At 45.5% G+C, this 12960-nt stretch overlaps 1 protein-coding gene across 1 annotated transcript in view; it reads left to right on the forward strand.

Moving 5' to 3' along the window:
* ranbp10 (RAN binding protein 10) overlaps positions 1-12960 on the forward strand; it is a 38327-nt gene that overhangs the window by 1483 nt on the left and 23884 nt on the right. Inside the window, exons 2-3 of the mRNA XM_061244717.1 lie at positions 9024-9135; positions 9468-9520. Coding sequence (XP_061100701.1) covers positions 9024-9135; positions 9468-9520 — 165 coding nt within the window. The remainder of the gene's footprint in view (positions 1-9023; positions 9136-9467; positions 9521-12960) is intronic.

Here is a 12960-nt window from a genome sequence, read left to right on the forward strand (position 1 = left end):
TAGGACTTGACGGGAATCCATAATTATCATTCCAGGTCATTACGGATTCCATGGCACATACGATTATGTTGACGAAGACAAAACTGCTCGATATTCATTTGAGTCGAGGGAGGCATTGAATCGCGACGAACCAACCTGCTTCTCGCTGTATGCTGACAGGTGTGTTTGTTAGGCTTTCGTTAAATTAGTGTTATCTAGCATATGGCGATTAATATGCAGCTTGAGATATTGGAAACTAAAAGCTCAGAGTCAACCTGAGAGAGAGAGAGAGAGAGGGAGAGGGAGAGCGTAAGAGATGATGTAAGCATTACAGACAGTGGTGCACCTTTCTTTTTTGTGACCGTAGCCGTATTGCCCAGAAAATCTCCCTGCGTCGCCGTCCATAACAGCAGGCTAAGAAGACGATGTTTGTAAGGTCCACTAAGGAGCCAACACACGGGACAGAAACTGTAAAACGCCACCCCCTTTTCATGCTACTCACAGCTGATAAACAAGGCATGTGTCGCTCACGTATCATAATCCACAAAACGGCCATGCTGGGCAGGTGTGATGTAATTAAAGCATGTGGAGTCAAATCTCCTGACCTCTTTGTTTTCCTCCTCTAGTTTGTTTACATTTCCCCATAAAAAGGTGACATTGGAATGCGAGGGACATTTGACCGTTAAGACCTACCAAGAGAAATTGGCTTTGTTATATAGAGGGATGGCTATTCTCTTCATTTGCAGGTCTGACGTTGTGCAAACTATATAGTCAATGAGCCAACCTTCACTTAATTATTGCATTATAATTCTAACATGGTAGACAAATTAGCATGCCATATATAGCTGTGGAAGTCTGGAGACTGTCTGGAGACATACATTTTTTGTGGCATTTGTTTAGGTTACCCCTTTGTTCCCCCACATATTTAGAATGTTCAGAGTATTCAGAATGTTCTGGAAAGCCATCTGAGCAAGGATCCAGGAATACATTTCTACTTGTATCTACTTTGTATTTTTACATTTCTACAGTCCTCTACCCACAGTTTGAAAAATAAAAATAATAATAATAACCCTAAAACATACTCCATGTAGCAACAAATCCTGACTCTGAGGTGTGACCAGTTCATCATGGCTCTGTGCAAGGAGGAGGAGAGGTCAAAGGTCACATAACATACAAAGACATGCATGTTAGGGTACTTGGGGGGGCATTAACAGGGCGTTGCTGCAGAAGAGCATGCGTGAGTCAACTTACCCTGTATAAATATAAAAATATATAAAAATAATACTAAAAAGAATGACTGATCACGGTACATAGAATCTTCACATGGTATCGGCATGGTAGGAAAGGGGCCTATTGCAGAGCTTCACATGGTATCGGCATGGTAGGAAAGGGGCCTATTGCAGAGCTTCACATGGTATCGGCATGGTAGGAAAGAGGCCTATTGAAGAGCAAAGGTAGGCTGCCTATGGCACTGGAGGCCGTGGGCTGTTTGAGCACGTCTGTGCTGGCTTGGTTAGTCAACTGCTTTGGCTCTTTGACCTGCAGTATGCGTAGCTGTCGCGGCTTCCCAATTCAGTCCTCTTTTACCTTCTGGTGGGGGTCGATATTTTGGCTTGTGAAAAGAAATAAAAAGAACTGCAGGGGTGCCACGACATTGTGTGGTGAACTGAATCCCTGGCTTGCATAAGTCGCCCCTTCTGTGAACCACTGGGAGCTAGGCCTACACCTGAGGGTTATGGGTTCAAATCCCCAAGCGGGCCTGGCTGTTGCTTTTATAGGTACATTGTTGTACCTCCAGGAATAAAAACGCAGCTGTGTGTCTGCGATGCGTGAAATTGTGGTTGTCGTCTGCTGTCTTCCGTTTAAGAGTGCAGCACAGCGTTTTTTTGGGAGATCGGACAGGGTCTAGCTAGCTACGCCAGGGAGCTGTGTGTTCAAGTGTTCTCTGAATGAGAACGGGGCTCTATAGGGAGCCTCGGACGATAGGGAGGAGGTGGCCCTCACAGGACATCCTATTGTGCGTGCGTGCGCGCTCAGATGTGTTTGTATCTGTGCTTCTGGCTGGGTCTGTCTATGAGTCTAAAAACATGCCCAGCTCACTACATAGAAACAATATTAATATTAAAAGGCTGGCATTTCTGTGAAAGTGTGTACAGATGGATGAACTGTCAACATTTTGGTGTAAATATTTGACATGATGTTGTTTCTAATTATTTATATTATAGTGGTATTCAAGTGTTTATTGTAAGGTTGTTTTCTTTTTACCCATTGCTCCATATTACTACCAGCTGTTCTGTCCTTTTCCTGCCTGTTGTCAGTTCAGCCAGTCCACAGGTTTCTTGTTCCACAAAACAAAGTTGCTAGGTGCTGGTTATGTTTTTGTTGAGAAGGTGTCTCACTCACTAATGGGCGGACAAGAGCCTTTCTGAAACGGGAGAGAAAGAATGGAGAGCCTTCAGTCTGCGCGTGTGCAGGTATGCGCGCAGGCTGGAGTGTGCGTGCGTGTGTGGATGTGCGCTGCGCGCGCACACACACTTGTGCTACTTGGCACCCTGCCCAGGTTCTCCAGTTGAAATGTTCCCTAGCCTGGCAGTTTGGAGGAGGAGCTATGTCCCTAGTTCAAAGGTCAACACCAGGCAATTTCTTTGTGGGGGAAAAAAATAAAAATAAAAATTTAACAGAAGGAACATTTTAACCAAATCTGCCAGGGAGTTTAGTTTTTAGGGGGGGGGTAGAGAGGTGACCTTGAATTGTTAGCCTGCCTGCCTTGCGAACAACAGGCAGGTTACAAAGAGCTTTGAATATTCTCCACATGTGCAACCGGAAATACAGGAAGGCACACAGTGTTATTTTAATAACCACAACCAATCGACTCTCAAAGGTGTTAAAAGAAGTCTAAGACACAGGGCATGACACAAATCCAGGCTATGGCCGGGAACATTTAAAAAAAGCTTTGAAGTTTTTGTCTATGTAAAATAATACTATGCCATACTCTTTACAGGTTATAGGTAAAATAATACCATGTGTTTTTCTGCGGTTAAATGATAAATATAATGGAACAAATACCCAAGACTGGATCCAGATGCAGACAGAAATTCCCGACATTGATTCTCTCAGGCATTGTTGGCTTTTGTTCTCCTCATTAACCCCTGCCATACTTAGCATGTCTAGCAGGTCTATCGTTGTGGGGCTTTGGATTTTTTCATTTGCTTAATTGCTTTAGCATGAAGCCTTTCAACAGTAGGCAAGACGGTGAGAACTAAAATAAAGAGGCGTGGCGTACCGTCTCAGATGGGAATCCAAGCCAATTAATAGCCAATTGGCGCACGTAGTCCAGTGGCAGGAGTGTGGAATAGCTAATTGTACTCCTGGGATTTTGTTGTAGAAAATATTGACTGTTTGGCTTGATAATTTAGGATTGAGTGGTGGTGGGAAGATGGTGATTTTTAATGGACTGAGTTAATGGAGGCATTTGTTTCAAGTGTTTCCTAGAGTGTTGTCCCCCCCCCTCCCTCCCAAGATGTTGTCCCTGTTGAAAATATGGTTAAATATGTGGCCGGCTGAAGGTGGTGCTTTGATGTGGGGTCAAGTGGCCTTATCTTCATTAGCAGCCCCCAGTGAAACCGGACCCACTGGTGTCAGCCCTGTTTGGGTGAAGCAGTGCTGTAGCCAGTGTGCTTTCCGGGAAGAGACAGGAGTACGGGTCAGTATTTAAGAGGTGTTGTTGTTATGGCGCTGTGAAATGTGTCCTGTATGACTGTGGCCCAGCCACACAGTGGAAATGTAATTTGCGACAGTCCTTATGTCATCTCACAGGTCTTTAAGAAAGGATTCCTTCTCCACCCCTCCTTCTCGCCCTTACAAAAACATTTGTGTCTGCCAAACCTTGATATAATAATGTAGGGGTTCACCGCTATTAAAATTACTGGCTGATGCCGATCTCCGATTATTTGGGGGAATCGTCGCTGAAACCTATCCCAATTCTTGTTTTACAATTCTGCATCCGTAACTTTTATGTTCAACTGCTTAAATTCTGAGAAAAAAGTGAGCAATGCAGTAGTGAATTACAGTCAGCACGAGGCAGCTACTGTTAGCGAAGTAGATACGCTTAGAAGCCTACCCAAGTGGATAAGTCCTATGCCTTTGATGGCTAACTCCTGTTAACTACATATTTCAGCTAAATTAATTAATTTAATCAAGTGTAACAGCGTAACTTTACCATCTCCCTAGCTTGCTATGTAAACTTGGCTTAGCTTATGCTCGCTCAAATTTTCAAGGTATGTAGCTATCACAAACTAGGTGGTCAGCTAGCACTGTTTAGCAGGCAAATATTCAGACTGACATACTTGTTCATATAAAAAGGCAACAGCTACCTTGCTGGCGGCCTGCTATGTAAACTAACATAACTGATCACGTAAGTACACAATCACGTGATGCCGTTGTATCAATGAGGGGTCGATGCATCACAATGACACTGGAACTGAAAATAGGGGGACACAAGATTTCTTGTCACACTGGTCCAGTCAAGTGCTCTTGCATACTGTATAGATATTTGGCATTTAATAAAACACTTTGCTGGCCTGGCATACCTGTACAGTTTTGGGGGAAGTGCTGAATATGGAAAACACAGTGCAATTATTTTGTTCTTTGATGGGCAAATTAAATCTCTTTTATTACAAATAAATATACTTTTTTCCTTTTGATTGGCGGGACATATTCGGAGCTGACCATCAGTTTGTTACCAACTGTTATTTTTATCAGCCGATTCTGCTCATTGGCCGATAGCGACCGTTGGCCGATATATTGGTGCGTCCCTATACAAATGCAAGGCAACAGCAGTCGTAATTGCATTTCTAATTTTGGTTCATTTAAATTCTCCACCTTCCCCCCCCTTTCTCTCTCCCCCTCTCACTCTTCCTTTTCTTGACTCAGTGCTGTGAGTTGTACACAACTTCAGGGGGTGGAGTCTCCAGATTATTGACTGAAGGGAGGGTGAGGGGGAGGGGGAGAGTGGGTTCCCCCTGTTTTTGTCGGGTGAAGGAAGGAGAAAGGGGTTGATGGAGGGATTCTGCTCTTTGGAGACCATTGCCAGTCCTGTGGACACAGCCTGCTGGGAAGCTGTGTGTAGTTAATCAGCTTTTGATTAAACAGGCCTCTGAACTTTGATCTACTGTATGGATCAGGTTATCAGGCATAGATTACTGCGGCCTCCCTGTTAACCATTCTCTGCATGGCCGCTTTGTTGGACCTTGTGTACCAAACAGTGTGCATAATTTTGTGAGAATGCCTCTGCCTTGTTACATGGGCTGTTTAGTCATGCCCTGTGACTTGTGGCTGGATGTTTGGTTTGTTTATGGACGGGGGCCGGCCTTTAATCCGAGGAGCCAATGGCACGCAGTCAGTTGAGGGGATGACATCAGCAGATAGTCTGTCGGTTTCCCCGGCCCCTCCCTGTCACAGGGAACAGCATCTGGCTCCACTGCAGTGCCTGCTACGCTTTTATCTTCTCTCTCACTTCCTCCTTCTCCCTTTTTCCCCCTTCTTTTACTTTTTGTTCTCCTCCTTGCTCCTTAGCTCTGTTCATATTCTTTGCACTGTCACCAGCAGGCACTGGAAACGGGCAGGAACCACCTGTGAGATGGCGGGACAGCCCCATAAACCAGCTAGCTTTCAGATGCTCCTTTCACACTTAAATGGAGGTTCTTCCCCGGTCTGAGGAATGCTGATGTTCAGACAAGCTGCCCTCTCACCCCAGGATTGCCTAGCGATTCCTAACAGCACATGCACTGTGAAGTTTTTCACCCTGCTGTCAGTTATGCCTAGGCCGATCCTGCCCATGGAGCAGTGCTACCTTAGTGTAATTTTACCGAAATGCTTCTGCGCTAGCACACTACTGAAGGCCTAGTATATTTCCATTACTTACACAGCTGGGTTTCTCGGATAACTAAGCTCCTAACAAACACATGTCAACGGAACTATCTTATGGGATTTTCACTTTTTACATGTTCTGTTATATTATATCATATTTGAGTTCAGTTTAAAACCACAGTGGCAATATGATGCGTCACAGTGTCCTACCTTGTACATTTCGCCCACGGTAGCGCAGCTCAGTTCAAGAGCTACCACTGTTTCCGACTTGTCCATCCACTTCAGCACCAGGTAGGATGTCCAGAGCATGTTGGACAATGTGGGAAGGAGGATACTTGGTCTCTGTATCCAAAGTCTGGTTCAGGTGTGTTGTGTTGACATGGCCGCAACAAAAGTACTGCACTATTGCCAAATCAAATTTAGAATTGATTTAAGTATCAATACAAGCAGCGGCACGACTATTACCATGATAAAGCCAAAGACCTATATAAACATGAGAACAAACAAGAAGCAAGTCCTTCTTACAAGTGACACAGTTGCGACAGATTGCCTGCCCTGGAGGTGGATGTGATTGAGTCTGAGGTAGGTGTGGTGCAGGAGGAGATGACTGGTCGTGGTGGAGGTGAAGGTGTTGGGGTGGGGGAGGCATTGAGTTTCTGGGTCTGAGTAATGGCCCTTAAAGGGGAATTCACCTGTGAAATGAAGTGTAGCTGTCCTCCTGATGAAGGGTGTAGCCCCAAACTACTGCGCCTTCACTAAATACAGTGGCAGGATGGGCTTTCACATGCATCAGTGAGCTGGTCATGTCTGGCAGGCTCTTCTGAGGAAGCTAAACTCAAAGGTGGTGCAAGAAGCTGTCCGTCTTCAAAGCTGTCCTTAAATTCAAATTACCCGGCTCGCCGTAGTTTTACAAAACTGAGGAAAGGTAGAGATGTTTGTTATTATAACATATACACAGAGTAGCCTATCTCTGTGCAGAGGTTGCTTTGGCCAGCCGCACAGAAATTAATCAGTTACACCTTTATCTGTTAAATGAGCTAAGTGCTGTTTTGTGGTGGAATGCCCCTTTAATGGGTCTACTCTGTGGCTCTACAGTGATGATTGATGACAGTGACACGGTTAGTTGCTCTACCGCTGTGGGGGTGAGTAGCTCTACCGCTGTGGGGCTGAGTAGCTCTGTAGCTCTACCGCTGTGGGGGTGAGTAGCTCTACTGCTGTGAGGGTGAGTAGTTCTACTGGTGTGGGGGTTAGTAGCTCTACTGCTGTGGGGGTGAGTAGCTCTACTGCTGTGGGGGTGAGTAGTTCTACTGCTGTGAGGGTGAGTAGTTCTACTGCTGTGGGGGTGAGTAGCTCTACTGCTGTGGGGGTGAGTAGCTCTACTGCTGTGGGGGTGAGTAGTTCTACTGCTGTGGGGGCTGGTGGGAAGCAGCCACAAATACAGAATAGGAATGCCTGTCCATTGAAAAAGAGGAGAAAGAAAGCAGGCTTTGACGCCCTTGCGAGAATGTGCAGATCCGAGATCTCTCTGTTCGGTTACTCAGATGTTACAAGAGAAGCTTGTTCCTGTGACAGGAGCGGAAAGTAGCTGTGGAATACACAGTTTTTTGGCTGTCCCTGTCTCTGCAACGTGTGTGTGTGTGTATGCGCGTGCGTGCGTGTGTGTGTGCTCGCGACCAAGCGGGTGGGTCTCTCACACAGGGTCCTGTTGTGCTGTGCTAACGTTAGCCTCGTCCCCGCAGTGAAGGTATATTTACCCGCCGGCTGTGCGGCTATTTGTCTGGGCATGGAGGAGGCTGCATATGGAGGCGGTTGGTTATAGAAATACGAGCGCTAATAATAGAGGTGGTGGTACTACTGCCGTAAACAGTGTTACTAATAATAATAACTGTGTGTGTGTGTGTCTTTGTGTGGGTCTGTGTGTGTGTGTGTGTGTGTGTGTGTGTGTGTGTCTGGCTGCGTGTGTCTATAGTGCTGTGTCTGTGTGTGTGTCTCTGTGTGTGTTGGTCACGGTGATGATTGATGATAGTCACAGCTACAGTGATGACGAAGAAACGCCTGTCCCTGTGTGGTGCCTGTTACTCTTGTGTGTGTCTGTCCTTACCCATTACGGTTCAGTCGCCCCTCCCTTCTACAGACTGTGACCAATGACCTCCAGTGCTGTGTCTTTGCCAGAAAGTTGGCTAACGCGCATACACGTGTTCATGTGTTAGCAGAGGGCGAAGAGTACTTCATCTCCCCCGTACGCCTCACCGTGGGTGTCCCTGACCTGTTCAGTTGCTACGCTGCGGATCTTTCCGCTGCCAGCACACAGACATACTGTACTGTACCTGCTCAGGGAGAACTGTATGCTAACACTTTAATCGATAGCTCTCCGTAGAACCCACTGACCTACTGCACCTCACAGCACGGACAGAGCGCTGCATGCGTTTGTACAGATCTGTCAAGGGCAGGGTTTCTTGTGTTGTGGTGTCACTGCCGGAGGCCTTACCGCCAACAGAATCCTCACACCTGATGGTGCTGCGGCCAATAAAACCTTTCTGTTTAAATTGGCAATCAGAAGTGTGGATTGGCTGTGTCTTCGTGGGTTGGTAAAGTGCATCTACCACCCTCTGTTGAGGTTTTGCCACATGCGCTTAGATTCAAGGTTCCCACAGGCCCTGGAATTTCTAGAATACCAGAGAATCTAAAGGCATGCATCCCAGGCACGGGAAGGAACTTCAGATTTTACTAATTTATATGTATGTACTGTGCTATGTGTTCATCTATAAGAAATTGTTTTCCATTGTTTCTCCTGAATAATCTTGTCTTGCTGGTGTGTTGAAGCCTCTAAACTGTAATTTAGGGATTTGCAACTCTCAGTCTTCTAGGGCCGAGAACTCCCGATTTTCCACCCTCCCTTTACCTGGGAGTCAGGCGTGATGATAGTCTGGCCAATCAGTGGCACTAATTACCTGGGAGGAAAGAACTTGGGCTGGATTTGGATTTGAGAGCCAGAGTTGATGATCCCTGATCCCTGACTGAGACACTAAACCCTCTCCATTGAAACCAATAGTAATTGACCTTATACAGTGCAGGTCAGTTGGTCCACCCCACCTATTCAATGACAGGGGAAGTATTGTTGTACCCATATCCCATAACTGCACGGTTGACATTGGTCTCACTTGCACCCCCTCCAGGTCATGGAAAGAACCACAAGGACGCGGCTTCAGTGCGGGCCACACACCCAATCCCAGCTGCCTGTGGAATCTACTACTTCGAAGTGAAGATCGTCAGCAAGGGGCGGGACGGGTAAGTGCCTGGCATATTGGCACGGCCCTATGGTAGTCTTACATGACCTCCTACCCAAAACCCAGGCTTGTAATTGGTTGCATACATTTAATTAGTCTGCCTGGTTGGTACCACCTAGGGTGTACATCTCGAAGAAGGACTGCTGAGTAAGCTGAGTAGGTTCACAGTAAAACCCGGAACAGACATTTATTTTTACATCAGTCCATGTTCCAGTTTTGGAAGGGTTCCGAGTTTTACTCTGTGAACGTATGCAGCTAACTCAGTAATCCTGCTTTGCGATAAAGAACTGTGGAGCTGCTTATGATGTTAACCTTTGCCTGTTTGGTCTGCAGATACATGGGGATCGGCTTGTCAGCCCAGGGGGTCAACATGAACCGACTGCCAGGTGAGTCACAGGATGGGACCAAAGGAACAGGGTGGGGTCTCTCAAATCTTGCTTTTTTTCTTTTCTCTCTAATACCACCACCATCTTTTAACCCTAATGTGGAATGCCCAGTTGTATATCACTGTTCATTGCTGTAACCTCTGCTATTGCTTCGGGGAAAGTGAAGGAGGATATTCGCTTTCCTCCAAAGCGCGTGATGTCAATCTCCTTTTCTTGTCACACCGCACTTTACAAGTCCGGCTCACACAGACATGAGTCAGAGGAGGACTCTTTCCCCCAGTAGACCAGCAGGGGTCGCTGGTGCCCGACACGGGTATCCTGGCGGACTGGAGCTCTCCCGTCTCCAGTTAACGCTAGAGCCCTTTGGGGCTGCTGGCACACTGTGGCCTCAACACCCAAACTCAGGGCCCGTCCATGTGCCATGACCCAGGCATTACTTTACATTATTGGCATTTGGCAGACGCTCTTATCCAGAGCGACGTACAGTTGATTAGACTACGCTACAGGCTGACCCACCCACACCATGAGCCACCCACCCACCGTGCAACAAGTGTATTGTTTCATTTGTTTTTGTTAAATGTTTTTTTTAAGGTGTAAGGAGTTATTTCTGTTCACACTCCTCATCTTCCAGGAATGGCTTTGGAAAATGTCGCATTGCGTTATTGTGGGAACCGTGGATATGTTTATGCACGTGCGCATAAGTCAGAGTACTTGAGAAAAAGACACAATGTAGTCTAGTGTGACGTAATAAAGTGACTTGCCAGCTAATTACTTAGCCTGAAAAGCAATGATTAATGACCAGAGCAAGCCAGATGCATCCTTTTGTCTACTGTCTAGAGTACACCAAGTGTGATGTTAACATTAGGCCCTTGATGTTTTGGGTTTGCTGCTGTGAATTGATTTGAATAAAAGAAAGACAAACGAAAACAAAGTTAAGCAACTTATTTTTATGTTTTGGTGGGTTTTAAGTCAGTTTCCACTGGGTCGGAATGTTGAGATTGACCTCAGATTGACCTTGCTGAAAGGGGTCAGACAAAAAATTAGATAAAACAAAAAAAGGCCATTTTGAATGGCTCAGAGCATACTTGTATTGGGCTAAGCCAAGTGCAGTATGACCAGTAAGACCGTTGCAACTTCGATAGCCATCTTTGTGTGAAGTTTGCCTCAGCTAGCCTGTGTTACATTTGGTGACAACTGCACTTAATTGCAACAAGCTTGCAGCCAGCAAAGGGAGGAGTTGTGCTTATTAAGCACTTGTCCCATGTTTAATAATAAATTTGAACTGCAAAATAATTGAGTGGGTACACCACCCACCAGTTTTGGTTCCCCCTTTGCACATGCATTAGCTCCATGAGGACATGACTTCAACAGAAATATTATTTGGGCTGGCATAGGGAGTATATCTGGTATCACTATGGTGTCACTATTTTGGACTTTTAAATATTTCATATTTTTGGGCTTTGAGGGGAGTGGCTTGGTTTGAAAGATGTTTTGCACGACTTTTCCTCCCGCTGTTTGTCTCTCTCCTTTCCGCTTTTTTCTCCAACTCTTTCCCCGTTTCTTTCTCTGTCTGTCCTTCCCCCAACACACATGGATTAAAGCAAAGAGAGATTTTTCACATTTCACTGTGATTTTTCATACAAACAAACACAACCGCGCACAAACACACCCTCGGCAGATAGACCCTGATGTCAGCTCCAGACCACCCCGTTTTGGTAAGGAGAAAAGTCCAAGCATGGTTCTAACATGTGACATTGGTTTCCTTTGGCCTACAGGTTCTGTCAGAAATGGTTAGCTTTTGTTAATTTTGTTGTTTCGTTTGACTTTTTGGGCACTGACAGTGGTTTGGAGGTTGATTCTGAAAGTTGCTTACTGTGAGAGCAGAGCGTTGTGGACGCGTGGCTGGGGCTTTGGGGGCAGCATGTTGTGGCTGTGGTGAATTTGCTGGTAGTTGCTGCGGCATGTGCTAGGGAGGCCCGGGTCAGTCAGTGTGTGCTGGCAGGTCCCTGACTGACAGGTCTGCTTGGGGTCAACTGTCATCAGCTGGCACTGTGGCGAGGAGAGGGCAAAGGGCAAAGGGCGGGTAACGGTGACTTTGAACTGAACGGGAATGGAGCAGAAGCATTCGCAGGGCTTCATGGGATAGTGGAGGGATTAGAGGCGACTCCGTTGTGTGATGCACGCTGCAGGCTGGCTGCCTGTCGGTGTGCAGTGGGTGCAGTCGCACAGCAAAGGTAACCGAGGTCGTATTCGTGCATGATTTAGCCTTTTTCTCTCGGCGTAAAACAAAGAATAATATGTGTACTGCTTTGCTGCTTTCGTATTTACCAGTCCAGTGTAGAGATGAGAGAGGTAGGCCTATGTTTTGATTAGCAAAACCTGCACAGATTTGTGGGCCTAACATTGTGAGTATGCGTCAGCTGGGAAACAGGCGGCCTGACACGGCTTATGAAATTAGCATAACAAATCGCGCATGCGATTCCCACCCATGACAATGCAAAAAAAATTTGCAAGCTTTTTGGTTGTGACTGAGACGAGTGTGCTGCTTTGATGTAAAGCCTCGATGAGTCGGCTGTGTACTGGGAATGGGGAATTTTATGGTTTTCTTCACACCCTACCTAAAGCCTGTTTTACAGCAGCATACCTGCTTAGAGGTGTCTCCTACGGGTGGGGAAATGAACATAATACCCTTTGTGTCACGCACACATGCACGCGCACACACACACGGTGTAACATTAGCAGTTTCATTTAATATTGAATATTGGTTGTGCTAGTTTTTATTAGACAAAGCAAACTAGGGTTTCCAGTTACTGTTATTTCTACATGAATTAGAATCGGCTGCAGAGTAGTGTTGACTCAAGATCTCCAGCCCATCCCTACCATCTACCTGATTAAAGAATACTTGCCACGCTAACCTACTTATCACAAACTTAGACCAATATAAAAATATCAACTGCTTCTGTGTCTCTCTCATTGTTTAAATCTTTTACAATATTTGTATTACTACAATGTTGCTGCCTAACAGTACCATTTAAAATGTTTGTGTACTTTCACCACAATGAAGGCGTACTGGACTGAAGGAACAATATTTGTCTCAAAAGATTTTAGTTTTTTTAAGAGTAATTGGAGTGCTGTGATATAAATACGTTTTTTAAATTAAGCTCTTTGTTGAACCTGTGTTTTATTATTAATAACTGTTATTAATATGATTTTATTTAAAACTGCTGGTTACAAGTGCTCAAACTGCAGAAATAGTTAAAGCCTGCTGTTTGAAAATGGCGATTTAGGGCAGCAATGCAATCTCTGAGTAATATTAAACATACAACTAAAAGCAACAAAAACAACACAAGAATCATGATAAAGCAATAGTATTGTTATTGTCATTTACATAATTGCCAGCGACCTTAAAGGTATTGCCATCTGACAAATGAGTTGCTGTG

This window comes from Conger conger, chromosome 6 (genome assembly GCF_963514075.1).
Source record: "Conger conger chromosome 6, fConCon1.1, whole genome shotgun sequence".
Taxonomy (NCBI): domain Eukaryota; kingdom Metazoa; phylum Chordata; class Actinopteri; order Anguilliformes; family Congridae; genus Conger; species Conger conger.